The sequence below is a fragment of the Neophocaena asiaeorientalis genome, unplaced genomic scaffold (genome assembly GCF_003031525.2).
Source record: "Neophocaena asiaeorientalis asiaeorientalis breed wild unplaced genomic scaffold, Neophocaena_asiaeorientalis_V1.1 scaffold134, whole genome shotgun sequence".
Lineage (NCBI taxonomy): Eukaryota > Metazoa > Chordata > Mammalia > Artiodactyla > Phocoenidae > Neophocaena > Neophocaena asiaeorientalis.
In genome coordinates, this window is record NW_020185339.1 from 1,741,854 (window position 1) to 1,769,041 (window position 27,188).

The window sequence follows — 27,188 nt, forward strand, 5'->3', positions numbered from 1 at the left end:
GGACAGGCCCTGTTGCCCAGGTGGGCATCTCCCGGATGGGCTCAGGAATTTCTTAACCATTGCAACATGGTGGGGAGGGCTATTAAGAGTCCAGTAGGGGCTGTAATGCTGAAACTTTTTCAGGCAGGGTCGTCCTTTGTCCTTGAAGCACCACTGTCCTTGGAGCACCACGGTTAGCAGTTCCCCAACCAGAAGTGATGAGATAAAATAAGAAAGAGAAATCATAGGCACATACCAAGTAAAACTGTTTCTTGTATTATAGGAAATTTCAAAGGAAATGTACATAACTTGTAACTCCTGTAATATTAGCCTGAGAAAGTCATGAGGAAGGTTGTGTAAGACATCATGCCTGCTTCATTTATCACCAGCTTGATATCTAGATATCAGGGTGGTCACACCACATCAACACTAACCCAATCTCCTGAGACAATAAAAAGAATATTAGCATAAGCTATTCTCTTAGTCTTCTTCCATTTCAAACTTACTACAGCACCAACTGAGAACTTTACACACAAAAGCCCAAAATTTTGGTTCTCATTTTGTGTTTCAATAGAATGCCACCTCACTGTTGCTTTGTTTACTTAGAATATTTTTTAAAATCACTACCAAACATTATTTATAAAGACACATCAGCTACAATAGCAGTCACAGAAGCTCTAACTTGTAAAGGACACAAAGTTTCACTCTACTGGATACAGAGAATATAAAGAAACATTCAAGACGCTAAGTCCTGAAGGACTGCATGAGAAGAACATGGCACAGCTGTGGAGGAAGACGTTTTTGGAGTTTGGGGAAGCTCAGGAGAAACTCCACAGGGGCTCCAGGGTAGAAGATTGTGCAGTAGTTTAAAGAAAGATTAGAACCTGGGCAAATTAAACAATGATTTAGAAACGTGTCCGGAAGAGAAAAAAACCCAGCCTCTCCAGAGAAGAGAATAGAAAGAGAGAATGAGGTAAAAGGCAAAGTAGAGGGAGACAGATTTCACATTCAGTATTTAGACGTTTGTTTTTAACCCACATTTCCAAACCTTAGTTCCAATATGAACAAGTAAATAATCTAAATTCCTTGGGTGGAGGAGACAATCTGAACAACAACTACAACAAGACCTAAGAGATAGGTAAAAGAGTGGGTTCACTCTGGAAAACTTTATCACCTTCCTAGCTCATAGGTCAATAGCTGGGGAATGTTTCTAGGCATTGAAAGCAACTGCAGGATTTTAAGCATAATGACAATTTAAACGAGGCATTCAAACTCTTAAACATTCATATATGTTATTTCACTTAATCACTCAGGAAAGAGTGGTATAGGCAAAGCAGTGTTGTGGAAAATTCATCTGGTTAAAACTTATAAAATCTATGAAAAGAAGCAGGAGATACACTAGGAGTCTGTCACTTAGAACAAAATAATAATAATAATAAAAAACCACTAAGAAGACTGTCGAGGAAAAAATCTGGTACACTTGAGAGAAATAAAGAATTTTAAAGTTACCTTTGGAACCGGAGCACAAGTCAGCCAAACTGAGAGTCGTAGTGGACTTAACAATGACTTTTTGAGGACGGGATTAGTATACACCTCCTGCTTAGGTTTCCATTGGTCCTGAAGATGAAAATACAAAGAAATTCCAAACCATTAGATTCAGAAGCAGGCACCTTCAGGTTTGAAGAAAAGGAGAAAGCAGATGCTACAAGCCAAACACGGTATATAAACCAAGGGTTTGCAAAGCTACTCTATCAGCATCACCTGAGAACTGATAGATATTCAAGTCACCTGGCTCTCCCCCATCTACTAAATCACTTACTCCTGCCGTAGAGCCCCTGAGTCTGCGGTTTAACAAGCTCTCCTGGTGATTCTGATGTATGCTCAAGTTTAAGAGCCACTGGTATAGCTAGTGTTATACAAGCAAGGGAAATCACTGATTTCAGTTCAAGATCTGAGAGAGCAGCTTCTTGAGAAAAGAGACTCAGTCAAAAATCCTAATTGGATCATTCCAGAGGGTAATTAAATACTTCAGTTTGCCCATGCCCAAACAATGCAATCTTCTTAGAAATGACTCTCCTGAAAAGATATAGGAAGAGAAATTTAATACAAAACTCAATGTCAATAGTATTTTATAACACCAAATCAATTTGATTTTTTATTCCCCTCTCTTTGGAATTACCCATTGCCAACTCCTCCTCCTAAACACACAATCTGCTATATTACAAGAAAGAACTTTTATGCCCAGGGAAAGGAAGGTATTTGATTAAGTTTTGTTCTATCATAACATGTAGCAATACTTTCCTGCAGATTCATATTGAACTGAAGAATATACTCTATAATATTTCATTTAATAATATTTTTTATTAGAACCAAAAAACCTAAAGTTAGCAGAAGGAAAGAAATCATAAGATCAGATCAGAAATAAATGAAAAAGAAATGAAGGAAACAATAGCAAAGATCAATAAAACTAAAAGCTGGTTCTTTGAGAAGATAAACAAAATATATAAACCATTAGCCAGACTCATCAAGAAAAAAAGGGAGAAGACTCAAATCAATAGAATTAGAAATTTAAAAAAAAGTAACAACTGACACTGCAGAAATACAAAGGATCATGAGACATTACTACAAGCAACTATATGCCAAAAAAATGGACAACCTGGAAGAAATGGACAAATTCTTAGAAAGCACAATCTTCCAAGACTGAACCATGAAGAAATAGAAAATATAAACAGACCAATCACAAGCACTGAAGTTTAAAGTGATTAAAAATCTTCCAACAAACAAAAGCCCAGGACCAGATGGCTTCACAGGTGAATTCTACCAAACATTTAAAGAAGAGCTAACACCTATTCTTCTCAAACTCTTCCAAAATATAGCAGAGGCAAGAACACTCCCAAACTCATTCTAGCAAGCCACCATCACCCTGACACTAAAACCAGACAAAGATGTCACAAAAAAAGAAAACTACAGGCCAATATCACTGATGAACATAGGAGTAAAAATCCTCAACAAACTACTAGCAAACAATCCCACGGCACATTAAAAGGGCCATATACCATGGTCAGCTGGGGTTTATCCCAGGTATGCAAGGATTCTTCAATATATGCAAATCAATCAATGTGATACACCATATTAACAAATTGAAGAATAAAAACCAAATGATCATCTCAATAGATGCAGAGAAAGCTTTTGACAAAATTCAACACCCATTTATGATAAAAACCCTCCAGAAAGTAGGCATAGAGGGAACTTACCTCAACATAATAAAGGCCAGACATGACAAACCCACAGCCAACATCATTCTCAATGGTGAAAAACTCTAACCATTTCCTCTAAGATCAGGAACAAGACAAGGTTGTCCACTCTCACCACTATTATTCAACATAGTTTTGGAAGTTTTAGCCACAGCAATCAGAGAACAAAAAGATATAAAAGGAATCCAAACAGGAAAAGAAGTAGCTGTCACAATTTGCAGATGACATGACACTATACACAGAGAATCCTAAAGATGCTACCAGAAAACTACTAGGGCTAATCAATGAATTTGGTAAAGTTGAAGTATACAAAATAAATGCACAGAAATCTCTTGCATTCCTATACACTAATGATGAAAAATCTGAAAGAGAAATTAAGGAAACACTCACATTTACCACTACAACAAAAAAAAGACAAAACAGACAAAAGGATAGGGACGGGACCTGCACCAGTGGGAGGGAGCTGTGAAGGAAGACAGCTTTCCACACACTAGGAAGCCCCTTCGGAGGCGGAGACTGCGGGTGGCGGAGGGGGAAAGCTTCGGCCGCCGGAGCCGCGGAGGAGAGCACAGCAACAGGGGTGCAGAGGGCAAAGCGGGGAGATTACTGCACAGAGGATCAGGGCCGACCGGCACTCACCAGTCCGAGAGGCTTGTCTGCTCACCCGCCGGGCTTCGGGCGGGGCTGGGAGTTGAGGCTCGGGCTTCGGTCGGAGCGCTGGGAGAGGACTGGGGTTGGCGGCGTGAACACAGCCTGCACGGAGTTAGTGCGCCACGGCTAGCCGGGAGGGAGTCCGGGGAAAAGTCTGGACCTGCCGAAGAGGCAAGAGACTTTTTTTTCCCTCTTTGTTTCCTGGTGCGCGAGGAGAGGGGATTAAGATCCCTGCTTAAAGGAGCTAGAGACAGGCCCCAGCCGTGGCTAAAAGCGCGAACCTCAGAGACGGGCGCGAGCCGCGGCAAGAAGCGCGGACCCCAGAGACGGGTGGGAGACGCTAAGGCTGCTGCTGCCGCCACCAAGGGGCCTGTGTGCGAACACAGGTCACTATCTACACCCCTCTTCCGGGGAGCCTGTGCAGCCCGCCACTGCCAGGTTCCCGGGATCCAGGGAAAACTTCCCCAGGAGAACACACGGCGAACCTCAGGCAGGTGCAACGTCACGCCGGCCTCTGCCGCCGCAGGCCCGCCCCGCACGCCGTGCCCCTCCCTCCTCCCCAGCCTGAGTGCGCCAGAGCCCCCAATCAGCGGCTCCTTTAACCCCGTCCTGTCTGAGCAAAAAACAGACGCCCTCCGGCGTCCTACATGCAGAGGCCAGGCCAAATCCAAAGCTGAGCCCCGGGGACCTGTGAGAACAAAGAAGTGAAAGGGAAATCTCTCCCAGCAGCCTCAGAAGCAGCGGATTAAAGCTCCACGATCAACTTGATGTTCCCTGAATCTGTGGAATACATGAATAGACAACGAATCATCCCAGATTGAGGAGGTGGACCTCGAGAGCAAGATCTATGATTTTTTTCCCCTTTTCCTCTTTTTGTGAGTGTGTATGTGTATGCTTCTGTGTAAGATTTTGTCTGTATAGCTTTGCTTCCACCATTTGTCCTAAGGTTCTAACCATCCCTTTTTTTTCTAAATATTTTTAATTTAATAACTTTATTATATTTTATTTTATTTTACCGTATCTTCTTTCTTTCTTTTTTTCTTCCTTCCCTCCTTCCTTCCTCCCTCCCTCCCTCCTTTCCTTTTCCTGCTTTCCTTCTTTTCTTCTTTCTTTCTTCCTTCCTTCCCTCCTTTCTTTCCTTCTTTCTTTCCCTCTTTCTTTCCTTCTTTCTTTCCTCCTACTTCTACTAATTCTTTCTCTCTACTTTTTCTCCCTTTTATTCTGAGCTGTGTGTATGAAAAGCTCTTGGTGCTGCAGCCAGGAGTCAGTGCTGTGCCTCTGAGGTGGGAGAGCCAACTTCAGGACACTGGTCCACAAGAGACCTCCCAGCTCCACATAATATCAAATGGCGAAAATCTCCCAGAGATCTCCATCTCAACACCAGCACCCAGCTTCCCTCAACGTCCAGCAAGCTACAGTGCTGGACAACCTATGCCAAACAACTAGCAAGACAGGAACACAACACCCCCCATTAGCAGAGAAGCTGCCTAAAATCATAATAAGTCCACGGACACCCCAAAACACACCACCAGACGTGGACCTGCCCACTAGAGAGACAAGATCCAGCCTCATCCACCAGAATAGAGGCACTAGTCCCCTCCACCAGGAAGCCTACACAACCCACTGAACCAACCTTAGCCACTGCAGACAGATATCAAAAACAACGGGAACTACGAACCTGCAGCCTGCAAAAAGGAGACCCCAAACACAGTAAGATAAGCAAAATGAGAAGACAGAAAAACACACAGCAGATGAAGGAGCAAGATAAAAATGTACGAGACCTAAAAAGTGAAAAGGAAATAGGCAGTCTACCTGAAAAAGAGTTCAGAATAATGATAGTAAAGATGATCCAAAATCTTGGGCACAGAATGGACAAAATGCAAGAAACATTTAACAAGGACGTAGAAGAACTAAAGATGAAACAAACAATGATGAACAACACAATAAATGAAATGAAAAAGACTATAGATGGGATCAATAGCAGAATAACTGAGGTAGAAGCATGGATAAGTGACCTGGAAGATAAAATAGTGGAAATAACTACTGCAGAGCAGAATAAAGAAAAAAGAATGAAAAGAACTGAGGACAGTCTCATCATGAAGAACCTAGGGGTATGACAGTAATAAAGACACAGACCTACTGGAGAAGGGACTTGAGGATATGGGGAGGGGGAAGGGTAAGCTGTGACAAAGTGAGAGAGAGGCACGGACATTTATACACTAACAAACGTAAGGTAGGTAGCTAGTGGGAGGCAGCCGCATGGCACAGGGAGATCAGTTTGGTGCTTTGTGACCGCCTGGAGGCGTGGGATAGGGAGGGTTGGAGGGAGGGAAACGCAAGAGGGAAGAGATATGGGAACATATGTATATGTATAACTGATTCACTTTGGTATAAAGCAGAAACTAACACACCATTGTAAAGCAATTATACTCCAATAATGATGGGGAAAAATGTATATATATTAAAAAAAAGAAATTAAAGATGATACAAACAGATGGAGAGATATACCATCTTCTTGGATTGGAAAAATTAACATTGTGAAAATGACTATAGTACCCAAAGCAATCTACAGATTCAATGCAATCCCTATCAAGCTACCAATGGCATTTTTCACAAAACAAGAACAAAAAATTTCACAATTTGTATGGAAACACAAAAGACCCTGAATAGCCAAAGCAATCTGAGAAAGAAAAACGGAGCTGGAGGAATCAGGCTCCATGACTTCAGACAATACTACAAAGCTACAGTAAATAAGACAGTATAGTAGTGGCACAAAAACAGAAACATAGATCAATGGAACAGAATAGGAAGCCCAGAGATAAAACCATGCACATATGGTTACCTTATCTTTGATAAAGGAGGCAAGAGTATACAATGGAGAATAGACAAGTGGTGCTGGGAAATCTGGACAGCTACATGGAAAAGAATGAAACTAGAACACTCCCTACCACCATACACAAAAATAAACTCAAAATGGATTAAAGACCTAAATGTAAGGCCAGACACTATAAAACTCTTAGAGGAAAACATAGGCAGAACACTCTATGACATAAATCACAGCAAGATCCTTTCTGACACACCTCCTAGAGAAATCAAAATAAAAACAAAAATAAACAAATGGGACCTAATGAAACTTCAAAGCTTTTGCACAGCAAAGGAAAACTTAAACAAGATGAAAAGACAATCCTCAGAATGGGAGAAGATATTTACAAATGAAGCAACTGACAAAGCATTAATCTCCAAAATATACAAGCCGTTCATGCACTGCAAGATCAAATGAACAAACAACCCAATCCAAAAATGGGCAGAAGACCTAAACAGACAGCTTTCCAGAGAAGATACAGTTTGCCAACAAGCCCATGCTCAACATCACTAATCATTAGAGAAATGCAAGTCAAAACTATAATGAGGTATCACCTCACACCGGTCAGAATGGCCATCATCAAAAAATCTACAAACAATAAATGCTGGAGAGGGTGTGGAGAAAGGGATCCCTCTTGCACTGTTGGTGGGAAAGTAAATTGATACAGCCACTATGGAAAACACTATGGATATTCCTTAAAAAACTAAAAATAGAACTACCATACGACCCAGCAATATCACTCCTGGGCATATGCCCTGAGAAAATCATAATTCAAAAAATGTCATGTACCACAATGTTCATTGCAGCTCTATTTACAATAGCCAGGACATGGAAGCAGCCTAAGTGTCCATCGACAGATGAATGGCTAAAGGAGATGTGGCACATATATACAGTGGAATACTCAGCCATAAAAAGAAATGAAATTGAGTTATTTGTAGTGAGGTGGATGGACCTAGGGTCTGTCATACAGAGTGAAGTCAGTCAGAAAGAGAAAAACAAATACCATATGCTAACACATATATATGGAATCTAAAAAAAAAGGTTCTGAAGAACCTAGGGGAAGGACTGGAATAAAGAGGCAGATGTAGAGAATGGACTTGAGTACATGTGGAGGGGGAAGGGTAAGCTGGGACGAAGTAAGAGAGTGGCATAGACATATATACACTACCAAATGTAAAACAGATAGCTAGTGGGAAGCAGCTGCACAGCACAGGGAGATCAGCTTGGTGCTCTGTGGCCTAGAGGGGTAGGATAGGGAGAGTGGGAGGGAGATGCAAGAGGGAATAGATATGGAGATATATGTATATGTACAGCTGATTCACTTTGTTTTAAAGCAGAAACTAACACACCATTGTAAAGCAATTATACTCCAATAAAGATGTTAAAAAATATATATTTTATTATTATTATATTCAAAATTGCTCCTCTCCTAGACTTTGTTTTTTCAGCACAGGCCTAGCCAACTGTTTCTAAACTACTTTGACTAATGCTATAAAAATCCATCTCATAGTACCTATGAATCTTTACTATGAGAAGGATCAATATTATATACTTGACTAAAGATATGATTTTATTTTAAAGTGTAGATTGTTCTAATTTCCCCATAGAACATCAGACTTTTCAAAAGAAAAAAAAATAAGAGAAAAACTAAAATCATTAAAGTTTTGATCTCTTACTCATTTCACTCAGTTTCAAAGTCAGGCTAGTTATAAAAGTTCTAGACATGCCACATTATGTTTTATTTCTGCACTATTACTTTACTTTCATATAGAATTTGGGAATCATATCAAAGGAAATATTTGAAACCATTCCAGACTCTAGGTTAGTGTGATGCAGCTTTTATTTATTTATGAAATTTCCCATCCTGTAACTATCCAAGTTTTATTAAAGTTGGTGATCTGAAAAAGAAGGGCCAGTTATCAAATATTCCCAAATTGTGAAGATTTTTATGAAAAGATCCATCCTTCTGCTCTGATCTAATTGCTTTATGGGGATCCCCATAAAATTAGTCAAGGAAAACTTGTGCTTCCAAATAGTATATTTGCAAGCTCTTTTGCCAGGAGCAGAGGTGCTCAGAAACACCTTCATGAGAATCATCCTTTCATTGGCAAGGAAATTCCTCAAGTTGTCAATTCAAAGTCATTTATGCTCTATGTTGAGATTAGATCTTTCACCTTCTACTAAAAAGATGGAAAACATCTGACTATTACCATTACAATTGTTTCCTCAAGTAGCCATCAAAACTTAAGGAGAGGAGGCTTCAAAATATTTAGATGTCACTAAAATGATATTCATGCTTTCATAATATAACAGGGTTATTGAAATGGTTTTTATATACAGAACATTATCACATTTATTCAATTTTATTATGTTTTTTACACACATAAACAATGGAAAGGAGAAATGAGATTTCAGAACTTCATATTTCCATAGTACACAGCCATATTGAGTAGCTGAACCTTTATTATACAAGTGATGTAGACGCCAAAGGAACAGCCATATTTTCATTTAAAATCATGCCAAAGTTAAAATTGTTACACCAATAATGTTCTCTCATACTCACCAAATGTATCTTTTCCCCCATTCTAATTTTGGAGGGAAAGTTAGAAGCCTTAAAAAGCATTGTTTCCAACATTTAAAATTTAATATCTTCTTATCCTCCTTCCCTTCAAGCAAAAGAAGAGGAGAGCTCAAATAACTGAATTTTCCAAATTAGAAACACACACACACACACACACACACACACACACATAGAAGCCAGGACATATAGCACTTCATACACTTCAGGTAATCAAGAATGCTAGGCAATATTCAATGGCATGGTGTTAAGTAATAGATGAGTAATAGAGAATCTCTGAATCTGGATAGCAAGACTCAATATTACCAAAAAGTTAATTCTCTCCATTACACTTTATATATTTTATAAATCCATCTAATTATAATTAAAATCCATAGGAGATTTTCTTGTAAAACTTAATAAGATGGTGCTGATACATAGCTGTACTAGATAATGTGGGACAATACTCCAGATACAGGGAAAAGAAAACAACCCTATTTAATACTGGGGAAATTAAACAGAGTGGTAATTTGCAGAAAAAGAAATATATAGAAGATCCTTAGACTTTCCAGTGATCAGAGAACTGCAAATTAAAATAGTAATGGGATATCATTTTTCCACCCAATTCGTCCAAAAAATTAAAAAAAATAAAAAATAAACCAATACCCAATGCTGGTAGAGGTATAGTGAAATAGGCATCAACAGGTAACGTTTCACAGTACCTATCAAAATCTAAAATACTTACATGTTTTGACATAACAAATTCTTACTCAGAATCTATCCTTCAGAAATACTTAAACAGAAAGAAAAATATAAAAGTAGATTCGACGCAACATTTTTACAGGAAAGCATCAGAACAGTAAAGTTCCATGTCTGACAATGGATGACAAAGGGATGGCAATGTGCCCATGATATATAGGCTGTCTGTTTTATTATATTTTCAAAAAGAAACATTATGTACATATACATAAAGATATGCATGTTATTAAAAAATTTATAAATGCATAGGGAACAATCTGAAAGGATGTTAACAATAACATAAGCGTAATAATAAAAATAACTAAGATCAAGTAATCACTATATGCTAGGTACTGTATTATATATTTTTTCATATATTATCTCAATTAATCCTCCTATCAACCTTGTGACTATGTGGGACTATTTAATAAATATGGAACCTGAACATAAACATCCAAGTTTCCACAATATTACACTGTGGAGTGGAAATAGGGATGAGGGTGAGTACCCAAGTAAGGTAGATTTATTTATACTTTTATATTGTTGGAATTTTAAAGAAAGCACGCATATGTTAGTTTACTAATTAAAAATGAAAAACCAAAATAGTTCTACTACAACACAGAACATGTTAAATACTACATGGTAACATGTAGTTAACATGTTAAATACATGGTAATAGGTTTCAAAGAAGAGAGAGAAGAATTCTGACTGAATAATAAGAATCATTATGAAGGAAGTAACATTTGAAATAGACCATGAAAGATGGGTAGGGTTTTAAAAGGTAGAGAGTACTTCAACAGACCCTCAAAAGGAATGACAAAAGAGCAAAAAATTAAGTGCAAGATGAATACAGGGAACAGCAAAGAACTGCTTAATGGGATCTGAAGAAGTATTTAACAGAATAGCAAGAGAAAGAAGAATAGAGCTATAGGAGGGCTTAAATGATTCTGATATGTCCAAGAAATGACAAGGTAGAGTAGGAGATAAGTAAGAGGCAAGAGGGCTTAAAGCATTTTGATTTATTTAAAAAATGACTAGAAAGTTAGCCCTTTGGATTAAACTAAAATACAGATTCTTCAAAGAGGTAATTCCCAACCTATAGGCCACAGATCTTTGGAACTGGGCAAGGTTTTTGCAAGACGTTCACAAACCCATAAACTCAATAAAAATTTTTTTAAATGTCTACAGTCTAATTATCTTGAATTTTCAAAGTGGGCCTGCTTTCAGGCTGGATGTCACAATAGAAAAGGTGATGTGGTCAGTTTCTTATTTTTTTCCATCTGAGGCTCTCATTTCTGCTTCCCCACTCCATAGGCTGTATCCAGGTCTTCAGGATTGAAACAGGGGAAGAAAAAGAGGCAAAGGACAAAAAAAACCTCCCTTGACTGGCACAGATACAATTTGGTGTTGGTTTCCCTTGGGCTTGCCAATGCAAAATATATAAATATTCTTTCTACAGGAGCATATTTATGGGTTCTTCAAAGCACTTCCATTGCTGGGGGCTCTCACTAGCAGTTGTCTTAGCCAAGGCTCTTCATCCTGTGGGTGAATGCCCTTTGTTCAAGATTTTACGAAAAAGATTTTATTTGGGGGTCACCTCATTCCCCTTGAACAAAAGCCTACATTTTTCCTGGAAAATGGATCATCCTTGGCCTGGAATAACTCTGGGCATACAAAGTGTTCCCAAAGCTACTATGTCTCATTGTTCTATTATGAGAGCCACTCCCTGGTCACAGTCTCTTATATCTGGGCCTTCTCAGGTGCAGATATGAAACTATATTCATTCAGCCAACTGGAGACACAGGTGAAATTCTTCAATTTGTCTCTGAAGCCCCTCTAGGGCTTATGTAAGGAGGAAACAGCCTCTTCAAGGTGAAAGAAGGGGTCAACAGCATTCTAGAAATTCTTTCCATAGAGACCATGTGACTCTAAAAACCTAAAGTATTTACAATCTTTACAGAAAAATTTTGCCAATCCTCATCATACAGCATCAACTCTTTTTTTTTTTTTTTTTTTTTTTTTCAGCATCAACTCTTTGTGTCTGGCTTCTGTCCCTAAGCTTGCCTTAAAGATTCATCTGTGTTGTTACATATCTTTATGTTGTTTCAATTATTCACCCCTTATTATTGCTGAGTAGTATTCCACTGTATAAATATAACAATTTGTTTATCAACTCCTTTATGGATTAAAATTTGTATTTTTTTAAGTTTTGGCTACTAAAAATAATAGAATATAACATATATATTACAAATAATATAGAGTGCTGTAATACAAGTAGAATGGTGTTTCTTAAAGGCTATATGGGTTTAATTCTACCAAAGCCCAATTTATCAGTTTTTAATGTTTAGTGCTTTATGTGACCAAAGGAATCTGCCTACTCCAAGGTTATAAACAAACTCTACTATTTTTTTTAGAACTATATTTATTTTGCTTTTTCGTCTATAGCCCATAGCAAATGTATTCTTTGTAAAGCATTAAGTCAAGGTTTTTTGTGTTTTTTTTTTAAATTTGGCTATTCAGTTGTCTCAGCATCACTTGCTGAAAATCATCATTTCTTACAAAGACCTACCTTGGTAACTTTGTTGAAAATCAGTTAATATACCATGTGTGGGTCTAATTCTGGAATTGCTCTTCTATTCCATCAACTTATAGGTCAAGCAGAAATACTACTCCATTTTTTCTTCTTTGTAAAGATTGTTTTAGCTATTCTAGGTCCTTGGCATTTTCATGTAAATTTAAAACTATCATTCAAATTTCTACCAAAAGGACAAAAAGCATCTGCTAGAATTTTGATTGTTATTCCCTTGACTCTTCAGATGAATTGAGGGAGAATGGACATCTTGATAATGTTGAGGTTTCCAATCTATGAATTTGGTATATCTCTTCATTTGTTTGTGTTTTCTTTCACTTCTCTCAGCAATGATTAGTAGTTTTAAGTTCACAGGTCTTGAACATCTTTTGTTTAATATTACACATTTTATATCTTTTTATTTTATTGGAAATGCTTCTATATTTTTATTTGATTTTCTATTTCTTAGTTGCAGTATTTAAAAATACTATTATTTTCATAATGGCCTCCTACCCTGTGGGTTGCTAATTTGACCTAATTCCAAGAGTATTTTAGAAATGTCTTGGGATGTTCTACATAATATTGTCTATTTATATAGAGAGTTTTAATTCTTCCATTCCAATCTTTTTCTTTTTAACATCTTTATTGGAGTATAATTGCTTTACAATGGTGTGTTAGTTTCTGCTTTATAACAAAGTGAATCAGTTATACATATACATATGTCCCCATATCTCTTCCCTCTTGCATCTCCCTCCCTCCCACCCTCCCTCTCCCACCCCTCTAGGTGGTCACAAAGCACCGAGCTGATCTCCCTGTGCTATGTGGCTGCTTCCCACCAGCTATCTATTTTATGTTTGGTAGTGTATATATGTCCATGCCACTCTCTCACTTTGTCCCAGCTTACCCTTCCCCCTCCCCGTATCCTCAAGTCCATTCTCTAGTAGGGCTGCATCTTTATTCCCGTCTTGCCCCTAGGTTCTTCTGACCATGTTTTTTCTTTTTTTTTTTTTAGGTTCCATATATATGTGTTAGCATACGGTATTTGTTTTTCTCTTTCTGACTTACTTCACTCTGTAGACAGTCTCTAGTTATGTCTCTTTTTTCCCTTGCATTCCTGGAGTGACTAGGACAATTTATTATTTCATTATTTGTCCTCCAAGTTATCCATTGTGCATTTTATGAAATATTGAAAACATAGGTCACTCTTTTCCAGATTCCTTTTTCTTCCCTAGCTAACAATAGAAGAAATGATATATATTTTTGGCTTTGGGTTCGGGTAGCCCCTCACTTCCAGTATCAGTTTCCCTATGAGTCAAGTGTGCTGTAATTACAAACAACTTCAACATCTCAATGACTTAATATTTTTCTTGTTCATGTTACATAACAGCTGCTGGTTGTCTGAAGCTCTATTCAGCTGTGGTTCCACTCCACGTATTCTTTATTCTGATCCAGGTTGAAAGAGTAGTCCCAATTTGGCAAATACCCATTGTAGTGCCTTTTACTATTCATCTGTTAAGCTGAGAACTGTTTTCCAGAATCTACTTCCCTCTAAAGCTCCATACTAGAGTTGGCCAGAAGAAGATTTTGCTTTATATCTGCAAAGCAGAAGTGAAACTGTGGCCATTACTCTCTGAAGAACATCAAAGTCAAGATACCATGATGGATAGATGAGGAAGTCAAAACTTTATGGACTCAATACAGACAGACTAGTTATGGATAGACCGAGTGGACTGTAATTTACTCTTGCTCTTTTTCGCTCTGCATTTAAGTACCCTTTCTGAATGTCATCTCGTTGACCAATAGTGGTGTCAGACTCACCAGTAAATATTTGGTTGTAGACGCACATGGCAAAAGACCTCCCCACAAACTTCCCCTTCTATGGCCAGATGTACTTAACTTCTGAGATTCATTAATGACTTCTCTGATACTCAAAATCTGTCTATATCTTCAATTCTTCATCTCTTTCCACTATGTAAGTTCTAATTCTTAAAATAAATTCCTCATTTTATAAAACTCATAGTAACTGTTCCCCTTTTAAATCCCGACGGATACACCCATTCTCTAACAGACAGGACGTTTAAAGTAATCGTTTGGATGCGGCATAGATCATCACTCTTCACATACTATTGGCGTTGGCCAAAACATATTACATGACCAAGCTGAACATCACTGATATGCAGAAGAATCCTTGAATGTGGGTATGAGGGTGTGAGTACTTGTCAAAATAATATAATCTACCATCCTTACCTATCCCTGAAGCAATCACTAGGTTATATGTTTGGATCTACTATTGAGAACCCTCAGAAAGGTTTGAGGATGGACACAATCTTACTTAAGTTACATGCCTGACTAGATGGGAAGGATATTTTCCAGAGTGAATTCAAGATATGGCTACAAGAAAACAAGGAAAATCTGTAAGAAGCAGTGATTCACAGGTGTTCACCATGATTAACTGGTAACAAATAAAATAGTTGTTCATTTCATAGTAAAGTTTCAACTGTCCTTAAATAACCTTTCCACATTCCTTTTTAAAAATCCAGAATCAAAGAGCTCCTTGGAGTGATGTCAGCAACAGAGCTGAACAAAACACCCTCTTGTATCCCTTCCCCAACAATAATTTGGCAGCCATCCACAGATAAAAGTACCTTTGTGGGAGCTACAGGATTCAACACAATACGCCACAGGACCCAGAAGGAGACTTGCCCATCCATGCACTGGTTAACAGGCACACAGACCTCAGTCCTAGCTGTGGACCCTGCAGTGTCTTATGAACTGGCTTCAGCCCCTCTCCGCCACAGTCCAGGAGCCTTTGGAGAACACTGTCTTAGACAATCACCCACAGACAAAGAGCTTTTGTGGAAGTATAGCTTTCCAGTGTAGAAGTTTCAGAAAACCATTGGAGAAAAAAAATAAAAGTTTGGACACATTAGAGAGAGTAAGAGGAACAGTTTGACTTTATCTGCATTATCCTCTCCCTCGACATGGCACTGCTCAGTGCCAAGAGAGATCATTTCAGCCTGTGATTTCTCCTGCAGGGAAAAGTAAAAGTGTGTGAGTGAGTACCTGGCTTCCCCGGCTGTACAGGATCTTTCCAAAGAGGCCCATTTTTCTCTCTCACCCCATCCATGAGTTATATAACTGGGAAGTGAGAAAGACTGAGAAAGCAGCAGATAGGACCTTCAGAAGGTGTTAAATGGACATGGATCCTACAAATTACATTACAGACTCTATTAATAAGGTTGATCATGAGCCACTGGGGGTGCCTGGTGCATAGATCCCCCAACCAGGCAATGGGCACCCCCAGTGCTCTATACATTTTACTCATATATACCGCCATCCTGTAGCCAGCTCCTTAGGCATGCTACCAACAGTAATTACAGCAAGGTTTGACAGACACCTAGTGAGCATTTTCAGAAATCCAGCCAGAATCTGTGGGCCAGGGACAAACAACAAACTTGAGCTTTACCTCTGCCCTTGGGAAAGTAAAAGGGGGGCTGTCAGCACCCAGGCTGGTGCTTTGCAGAACTGAGAAAAGGTATATAAGCTTAAGTATTCTGTCACAAGAGTGAGCAAGAAACATCAAGCAGGCATATCCATAGGAGGTCTGAGAAAGCCTCAGAATTTCTAGCAGTTGATAGAAGGTATTTCTTTCCCAAATAGAAGGTATTTCTTTCCCAAAGTGAGTTAATGGAGACTAGAAGAGATAATCACTACTTCAAATGTGAAGACAGCAACACAAGACTTCAAGAAAAGTGAAAAATCAATGAAAGAACACACCACCAAAAGATCACAATAATCTTCCAGTAATTGACTACAAAGACATGGAGATGTGCAGTTTACCCAAGAATTCAAAATTCCTGCTTTAAGGAAAGTCAATGAGCTACAAGAAAACACAGGGCCAATTCAATAAAATAATGAAAATGATACACGAAAAAAATGAAAAGTTTAATTAAGGGATAGAAATCATGAAAAAGAACCAAACACAAATTCTGGAGCTGAAGAATACAATGACTGAAGTAGGAAAAAAAGGTAATAGAGAGCATCAACAGAAGAATCAAGCAGAAGAAAGAATCTGTGAATTAGAGTTCAGGACCTTTGAAGTTGTCTCATCAGATGAGAATAAAGATAGAAGAATAAAAAAGAGTGAAGAAAGACTACATGGTCTATAGGATACCAACAAAAGTAATGATCTTCAAATTATTGTAGTCCTAGGAAGGAGAAGAGAGGGAGAAGGGGGAAGAAAACTTATTTAAAAAAAATAATAGCTGAGAACTTTCCAAATTGGGGAGAGATTTGGTATCCACAATTCATGAAGCTCATAGGTCACCAAACAAACTCAATTTAAAGAGATCTTCTTACTGCAAAAAAAAAAAAGAGAGAGAGAGAGATCTTCTCCAAGACATGTTACTATAAATCAAGACAAAGAAAGTATCTTAAAAGCAACAAAAGTAGCTTGTACCTAACAAGGGCACCCCCATATAGCTATAAGCATATTTCTCAACAGAAACCTTACAGACCAGGAGAGAGTGGGTTGCTAAATTTAATGTGCTGAACGAAAAAAAAAAACAAAAACTACCAACCAGAATACCAGCAAAATTTTTCTTTGGAAATGAAGGAGGGATAAAGACTTCCCAGATAAATAAAAGCTGGTGGAGTTCATCACCCCTAAACCTGCTTTATAAGAAATATTGAAAGGAATTCTTCAAGCTGAAAATAAAGGACACCAATCAGTAACATAAAATATATGAAAATATTTTTTAAAAAGAAAAAAAACTCCTGTTGGAATGCTGGCAGCAAATTGAGAGGTAAGGTTAGTAATGAGGGACCAACTCCAAGGTTTAGGGTGATGGAATAGCACTGAGCTGCCAGTCTGTGTGGTCCAGTTCCTTTTCCTTATTCAGCAGATGAATTACTGAGCTCCTCCTCTCTGGAACCTGTGCGAGGATTGCATCAGAAGTAAAGGGGTGAATGAGAGGCTGTCTCTTACTTATGTAACTGACAACATAGGGTCCTACCCTTCCAGTTCACTATCCCTCAAGTACTCTCTAAGCTTTAACCATACAAATGGTTCAGGATGTAACACTGATTTCGGCATGACCTGGGCAGTGCTGGTTTTGCAATTTAGTAGTTGTATTACTTTGGACAACCTGTTTAAACTCACTGAATTTCCATTTCCTCATCTGAAAAGTAGGGTTTATAACACTCACTTCTTCAGAAGATTATTATGAAAGTTAGAGATGGTTTACATCAAGAACTTAGAACAGAGTCAGATATACACTAAGTGGTCAATACTCAGTACAGTTATTAATATCTTCATTGTAATCAGGCTTTTGAGTTATTAACAATAACAAATACCATTATTTGGAATATTATTCAGCCATGAGAAAGGAGGTTATCCTGCAATTTGCAACAACGTGGATGGAGCCTGAGCACATTATTTTAAGTGAGTACAGTATGATATCACTTATATGTGAAAACTAAAAGAGCCAAACCTGTAAAAAACAGAGAGGAAATGGTGCTTACCATGGGGGAATAAGATTGATGGAGTTTAAGGATACCACTTTGTAATGAGGAGGAACTAAGCCAGAAAGCTCCAATGAGCAGCATAATGAATATAGACAATAATATTATGGTATAATTATGTAATGTGATAAATATTGCTACACTGGCAATATTATAATATATAAATGTATCAAAGTAACACACTGTACACCTTAAACTTACACAATGTTACATGTTAAATTTATTCAATAAGAAATTAACAAAAAGCCATTAAAATATATGACAAACCAGTAAAGGTAAATATATAGTCAAATTCAGAATACTCTAATAATGTAATATAGTGGTATATTAAACACATATACTCCAGCATAAAAGCTCAAGGACAAGAGTATTAAAAATAACTATAGCTACAATAATTTGTTAATAAATATACAATATAAAGAAGAAGAAAACTGAGACATCAAAAATATATGTGGGAGGAATAAAAGGATAAACATTTGCATGTAATCAAAGTTAAGTTGTTATCAGCATAAAAAGACTGTTATAACTATAAAATGTTTTATGTAAGCCTCATGGTAACCACAAAGCAAAAACCTACAGTAAATACACAAATGATAAAGAGAAGGGAATCAAGTTTATCCCTACAGTAATCAGCAATTCACAAAGGAAAGCAGCAAGAGAGGAAGGATGGAACAAATGAACTACAAAACAGCAAGAAAACATTGAGATGACATTAGTAAGTCCTTACTTAACAAAATTACTCTAAATGTATATGGATTAAATTCTCCAAACAAAAGGCAAGGAGTGGCTGGATAAAAATTTTCAAAAGACCCAACTATGTGCTGCCTACAAGACACTCACTTTAACTTTAAAAATGCACACAGGCTCAAAGTTTAGGGAAGTAAAAAGACATGCCATGCAAGTGGAAACAAAAAGACAGTGAGGATGCCTATAGTTATAGCAGACAAAATACACTTTAAGCCAAAAACTGTAACATGAATCAAAGAAGGTCATTATATAATAATAAAGGCATCAATTCATAAAGAGAATATAACAATTATAAATATATATGCAGCAAACATCAGAGTACCTACAAATATTGAGCAAATACTAACAGATGTGATGGGAGAAATAGACAATACAACAGTATTAGGGGACTCTAATACCCCACTTTCAACAATGGATACATCATACACACAAAAAACTTAATAAGGAAATATTGGACTAGAACTACACTTTAGACCAAATAAACCTAATAGACATATATAGAACATTCCATCCTATAGCAGTAGAATACACATTCTTCTCAAGTGCACACTAAACATTCTCCAGGATAGATCATGTGATAGGTCACAAAACAAGTCTTAGTAAATTTAAGAAGACTAGAATCATACCAAGTATCTTTTCTGACCACAATCAAATGAAACTAGAAATCTATAACAGGAGAAAACTGGAAAATTCACAAATATGTGGAAATCAAACATACAGTTCTGAACAACCAGTGGGTCAAAGAAGAATAAAAAACAAAAAATTTAAATATCTGGGAAAAAATGAAAATGAAAACATAACATACCAAAACTTGTGGGTTGTAGCAACAGCAGTTCTAAGAAGATAGTTTACAGGGGAAAATGTCTACATTAAGACCAAAAAAAGATTTTAAATAAACAATCTAACTTTATCTCAAGGAACTAGAAAATGAAGAACAAACTAAGTCCAAAGTCAGTAGAAGGAAGGAAACTGCAAATATCAGAGCAGAAATAAATGAAATTGAGAATAGAAAACAACAGAAGATTAATTACACTAAGAGTTAAATTTTTAAAGATAAACAAATTTGACAAACCTTTAGCTAGATACCTTTACTGAGAAAAAAAGAAAGAAGACTCAAATAAATGAAATCAGAAATGAAAGAAAAGGCATTATGACATACCAAAGGAAATACAAAGGATCATAAGAGACAAGAGTGAACAATTAAAAGCCAACAAATTGGATAACCCACAAGAAATGGACAAATTTCTAGAAACATACAACCTACCAAGGCTTAACCATGAAGAAATAGAAAATCTGAAGAGACCATTAACAAGTAAGAAGGTTGATCTGTAATAAAAAATCTCCCAACAAAGAAAAGCCCAGGACCAGATAGTTTCCTTGGTGAATTCTACCAGACATTTCAAAAATACTGCCAATCCTTCTCCAACTCTTCCAAAAAATAGAAGAGGAAGGAATACTTCTAAACTCATTTTATGAGCCCAGCATTACCCTGATACCAAAGACAGATAGCACATTATAAGAAAAGAACTATCGGCCAAAGTCCCTAATAAATATAGATGTAAAATTTTTCAACAAAATAGTAGCAAAGAAAAAAAAATTCAACAGCACATTAAAAGGGTTATAGACCATGATCAAGCAGGATTTATCCCTGGTATATAAGGATGTTTCAACATACATAAATCAATAAATGTGATGCACCACATTAATAGAATGAAAGATCAAAATCATATGATCATCTCAAAAGATGCAGAAAAAGTACATCCTTTGTTGATTAAGAACTCTCAGCAAATTTGGTACCTCAACATTATAAAAGCCATACATGGCCAGGCCATGGTGAAAGTTTTAAAGTTTTTCCTATAAGATTAGGAACAAGACAAGAGTACCCATTCTCACCTCTACCGTTCAACATAATACTGGAAGTCCTAGCCAGAGCAACTAGGCAAGTAAAAGATATGAAATGCATCTAAATTAGAAATGAAGAAGTGAAATTATATGTCTGCATACGATACGACATTATATGTAGAAAATCTTAAAGAATCCACGAAAAAAACTGTTAGAATTAATAAAAAATTCAGTAAAGTTGCAGGATGCAAAATCAACATACAGAAATCAAATTCATTTCTATACAATAACAATAAAATATATGAAAAAATAAAGAAAATAATCCCATTCACAATAGCATTAAGAACAATAAATTACTTAGGAATAAATTTAACCTTCTAGGAATAAATTTAACCAAGAAAGTGAAAGCTTGGTACACTAAAAACCACAATATAAGATGTTGATGAAAGAAAGTGAAGAAGATACAAATAAATGAAAAGATATCCCATGTTCATATATCAGAAAAATTAATATTGCTAAAATACCTATAATACACAAAGTCATCTATAGATTCAATGCAATCCCTATCAAAATCCCAGTGGTGTTTTTCCACAGAAATAGAAAAGAACAATCCTAAACTTTATGTAGAACCACAAAAGACCCCAAATAGCCAAAGCGATCCTGAGAAAGAAAAAAGCTGGAGGCATCACAATTCCTAATTTCAAACTATACTACAAATAAAAACAGCATGATACTAGCATAAAAATAAGAACATAAACCAATGGAACAGAATCAACAGCCCAGAAGTTAAGTTCTCCCATATATGGTCAACTTATTTTGACAAGGGAGCCAAGAATTCTCAATGGGGAAGGTATATCTCTTCAATAAATTCTGTTGGGAAAGTTGGATTAGTCTCCAAAATTTACAAACAACGCATGCAGCTCAATAGCCAAAAACCAAAAACCCAATCAAAAAATGGGCGGAAGACCCAAATAGACATTTCTCCAAAGAAGACATACAGATGGCCAAGAGGCACATAAAAAGATGCTCAACATCACTATTAGAGAAATGCAAATCAAAACTACAGTAAGATATCACCTCACACCAGTCAGAATGGCCAACATAAAAAATATATAAACAATAGGGAATTCCCTGGCAGTCCAGTGGTTAGGACTCCACACTTCCACTGCAGGGGCATGGATTTGATCTGAGGTAGGGGAATGAAGATCCTGCAAGACACATGGTGCAGCCAAAAAAATTCGAAAAGATATATGCACCCCAATGTTCATTGCAGCACTGTTTACAACAGCCAACGCATGGAAGCAACCTAAATGTCCAGTGACAGATGAATGGATAAAGAAGATGTGGTACATATATGCAATGGAATATTAACTCCGCCATTAAAAAGAATGAAATAATGCCATTTGCAGCAATATGGGTGGACCTGGAGATTATCATACTAAGTGAAGTCAGACAGAGAAAGACAAATATTATATGATATAATTTATATGTAGAATCTTAAAAAAAATGATACAAATGAACTTACTTACAAAAGAGAAACAGACTCACAGACTTGGTGAATGAACTTATTGGGGGAAGGATGGGGAGGGAGGGATAGATTAGGAGTTTGGGATTTGTATGTACACACTGTTGTATTTAAAATAACCAACAAAGACCTACTGTAAAAATAAAGAAAAAGAAATTTTTAATACAAAAAATAGAAATAAAATAAATAATAAGGACCTAGTGTATAGCACAGGGAACTCTACTCAATATTCTGTAATGACCTAAATGGGAAGAGAATCTGAAAAAAGAGTGGATATATGTATATGTATAACTGATTCACTTTGCTGTACAGCAGAAACTAACACAATACTGTAAATCAACTATACTCCATTAGAAAATTTAAAAAGAATTCTATTGGGAAAATTGGATAATCATATGCAGAAGGATGAATTGGACCCCTACCTTACAGCATACACAAAAATTAACTCAAAATGTATTAAAGACTTAAACAGAAAACTCAGATGCATAAAACTCCTAGGAGAAAACATAGGGAAAAATTTATTGATATAGATTTTGGCTATAATTTTTTGGACATGACACCAAAAGCACAAACAACTAAAGCAGAAATCAACAAATGGGACTACATCAAACTAAAAAGCTTCTGCACAGCAAAAGAAACAAATTACAAAATAAAAAATGCAACCTACAGAATGGGAGAAAATATTTGCATATCACATATCTGATGAGGGGTTAATGCCCAAAATATATAAAGAAAACACACACACACACACACACACACACACACACACACAATCTGATTTTAAAATGGACAGAAGAACTATATAGACATTTTCCCAAAGAAGACATACAAATGGTCAATGGGTACATGGAAAGATGCTCAATATTAATAATCATGAGAGAAGTGCAACTCAAAATCACAATGAGATGTTACCTCACACCTGTTAGGTGATTATTATCAAAAAGGGATAGAAAAGTATCAGAGAGGTTATGGATAAAAGGAAACCCATGTGCACTCTTGATGGGAATGTAAATTGGTATAGTCACTATGGAAAACGGTGTGGACGTTCCTAAAAAAATTAAAAGTAGAGCTACCATACTATCCAGCAATCTACCTTTGGATATTTAGTGAAAATAATTGAAATCAGAAACTTGAAGAGATATCTGCATTTCCATGTTCACTGCAGCATTATTTGCAATAGCCAGGACATGGATACAACCTAAGTGTCCCTCTGCAGGTGAACAGATAAAGAAGATGGGAGACAGATGATAGATAGATAGGTAGATAGATAGAGAGATAGGCAGACAGATGGATACAATGGAGTATTATTCAGCCACGAAAAAGAAGGAAATACTGCCATTTGCAATAACATGGATGGATTTTGAGGGCATTATGCGGTGAAATAAGACAGACAGAGGAAAAGCAATACTATATGATATCACCAATACGATATCACTATATAAGTGTTCGTAAAAAAAAAAGAAATTCAGAGAAACAGAGATTAGAATGGTGGGTGCCAGGGGCAGAGAGGAGGGGAAATGAGGAGATGTCAGTCAAAGGGTACAAATTTCCAGTTATAAGAAGAATGTGAATATGTTCTGGGAAATCTAATGTACAGCATGGTAACTATAGTTACAGTACTGTATTATATACTTGAAAGTTACTTAGAGAATAGATTTTGTTTTTTTGTTTGTTTGTTTGTTTTTTGCGGTACGCGGGCCTCTCACTGTTGTGGTCTCTCTGGTTGCGGAGCGCAGGCTCCGGACGCGCAGGCTCAGCGGCCATGGCTCACAGGCCCAGCCGCTCCGCGGCATGTGGGATCTTCCCGGACCGGAGCACGAACCCGTGTCCCGTGCATTGGCAGGCGGACTCTCAACCACTGCGCCACCAGGGAAGCCCAAGAATAGATCTTTAATGTTCTTAACAAAAGAAAGAAAAAAGAAACGATAATTACATGAGGTGATGGAGGTGCTAACCAACCCTACTATGGTAACAATTTCTCAGTAATAAATGTATCAAATTATCACATTGCACACCTTAAACCTACACTATGTTATATGTCAATTATATTTCAATAAACCTGGAAAATAAATTATTTTAAAAAATCATTAAATGTATTCTCAAGGATAATTACTTGGACTAAATATAAAAGTACTGAAATACTATTCTTGTTCAAATATTGGTATACCATGTAAATATTCCATATCACCAAAAAATTAGTTTTGGGGGTTTAGTTTGGCCCCCTAGTTTGGGGCTAGTTTGCACTTCATGTTAGAGAACGTTATTCTTGGTAAACAGTGCAACCCTGTCTCTCTGTAACTTTTGTGTGTGCTTGAACAAGAATTTAAAGGCAACAGGTTCTTAGCAGAAGGTGAATGCTACATCTTCTCCATGCTAATATTCCTTACATCTTTTTCTACTGAGTTAAAATCATACTTCTGAAACAGGGAGCTTGAAGGATCTTCTCACTTGGGTATAGTTAGTAACATACATACCTTCCTAAGCATCCTTAGGAACAAACCGAACAACCTAGTTCAGGTGTCCCTACAGCCACCTCTGTAGGGTTGTCCCTTTCTATGCCATTTTAATTGCTTTCTGATTTTCATCAAAAGCTGGCATTTTTCAATGAAGACATCAACACCCAGGCAGAGCCAAAACCCATGGCTTTATACTGCCTCATATTTCAGGCTCTAACAAATATTTTTAGCTGGATCAAGTCCATAGTGCTAAATATGCTCTATTACATTCATTCCCATGGAAACAGACACGCAATGTCACAAATACAGGATAATAAATTCACTGTCTGATGGTGGAAAAAAAAAAGAAAAGAAAATCTTCTTTGGCTGAAAGAATAGAGCTCTATTTAAACAAACAAAAAATCCTATAGCAGGAACAAGGAAGACATAGGAAACAACCAAAAAATTACCTTTTCTTTCAAAATATTGAGTTTTTCCAACAGTAAAGACTACAGTTTGAAAGCTGCAATTGACCTATTAGATACAAATTTAATGAGAAAATAATTTCAAGTGATGTCAGCTACTTAAGGCTGGAAGTTATTTTCAGGGCTAGTCATTCCATTATTTATTTATTTATTTATTTTTAACTGAGCAGCTGCCTGTATGGAAAACCATACTTAGTACAGCGCCCACTTATGGACTATGACACCAGCCTCTTAACTCTGCCTCTCCCCTTTCAACCGTGTCACTCATAACCCCTAATCACTCTCATCTCACAAAATAACATGGAAACTCCATCATCTGGCCTTCAAGCTTACCCAGAGTCTGACTCCAAGCCCACTTAATAACTTTAACTTTTAGGACTTTACTGTATGTACCTTCTGTGCAAGTCAAGTCAGATTGAGAGGGTTGGCTGTGCTCACTTCTTGTGCATTTCTGCCATCCATATTTAGCTCTTATTTTTCCCTCTGAAGTAAAAGTTCTGACCCATCATCCCATCATCTCCACATTTTAAAATCCACCTATACTTCAAGTCATGCATCAAATGTGACTTCTATTTTCATAAACCTAAGACTCACTGCTTTGAACTGCCTTTCTTTCTTTGACAGTTTTTTTCCTTCATCACTAGACTGTAAGCCAATGTACTGAATTCGAAAAACACTTATATACATAATAAATGTTTAGTAAATATTACTAAAAGTAACCAGCAATTAAGATGCTGAAATTTTCATCTACATAAAAATTTAACATAAATGTATCAAATTCGGGTAGAAATTAAACTGGAAAAGAAAAAATGGTTCTTGTAAATCTCAGTGCTGCATTGAAAGGACTGAAAAGTCCTTTTCAGTCCTTAAACACTCATATTTGATTCAGAAAAGTTTGATAAGTCATGGTGAAGAGGGTGGATGTTTTAGCATCTTTCTTTTATGAATGAGAAAACGTATATGCAGAGAGGCTATATGGTTTACCCGGTCACAGTGGAAATCAGAGCTACACATTCAGGCCAATGGCATCATCCACTCAGCCATACCTCTAAGAAGCCATTTCTAAGCCTCCAACAGAGTGGTTCTGAACTCTCCCATGATAGAGAGTTGTTTTGTTTTTAATTTGAGTAGTTCACATACCTCAATATCCCCACTGAAAATCAGTCCCAGGAAAAGTAAGAGAACACGGGGAGTCAGGAAGCTAGTATTGGCATGTGGTTTTATTTATTCATGAAATCATTAAAATACTTCCTCTGATGTGGGCTGGGAGGTCTTTAGAATTCAAATATTCTACCTCACTTCTCTAACAGACATGCAGACCTCAAACCTCAACTACTGGTGATAATTAAATGCTAAGGAAGAAACATTTTCATATCTCTATTGCCAGAATTGGCTCCAGATCAGAGATGACTGATAGATGTCAGGGTTACTGCCCTTCATAGATCAATCACTTATTTTGCTATAATTTGGGTACCCTAAAGTAATTAAAAGAACATGTCCAATTTTTAGGATATTTGCCTAGGATCAGTTAAAAGGCCTCTAGGTACTCACGATTCGCAATTTAAAACTTAGACATTACTGAATGAAATAAAATCGATTTTCCAAGCCTACTGCCCTCAGTAATTTGATGATTACTTTTCTTCTTGTTGCAATTGATCTGTTTAACCTATGCATGCCTGATAGAAAAAGAGATAAATATTTTTACTTTAAAAGGAATCACATAGCTGAGACTTCTAACTCAAGTATGTATAAACTGAGTTTATGAGTGGACATAACTTCAACATTATTTGTCAATCATATGTAAAAGAGCTAAGATCTAGACAAGGTGAATTTAGGCAATATAGTATGCAGCTTTTGACATGGTTCACAAGGATCCCTGCCTCTTGATATTCATCCCTTTGGGTAATACCCTTCCTGTGCATGTGTGCTGGACCTAGTAATTTTCTTCTAGTAAATGGGATATGACCAAAACGCTGGAATGGCACTTCTGTTATTAGGTTGTAAAAATCCTATGACTTCC

General features: G+C 36.9%; 1 protein-coding gene across 1 annotated transcript in view; it reads right to left on the reverse strand.

Moving 5' to 3' along the window:
* Positions 1-27,188, reverse strand: part of TMTC2 (transmembrane O-mannosyltransferase targeting cadherins 2) — a 769,790-nt gene that overhangs the window by 133,597 nt on the left and 609,005 nt on the right. Inside the window, exon 12 of the mRNA XM_024737154.1 lies at positions 1,489-1,596. Coding sequence (XP_024592922.1) covers positions 1,489-1,596 — 108 coding nt within the window. The remainder of the gene's footprint in view (positions 1-1,488; positions 1,597-27,188) is intronic.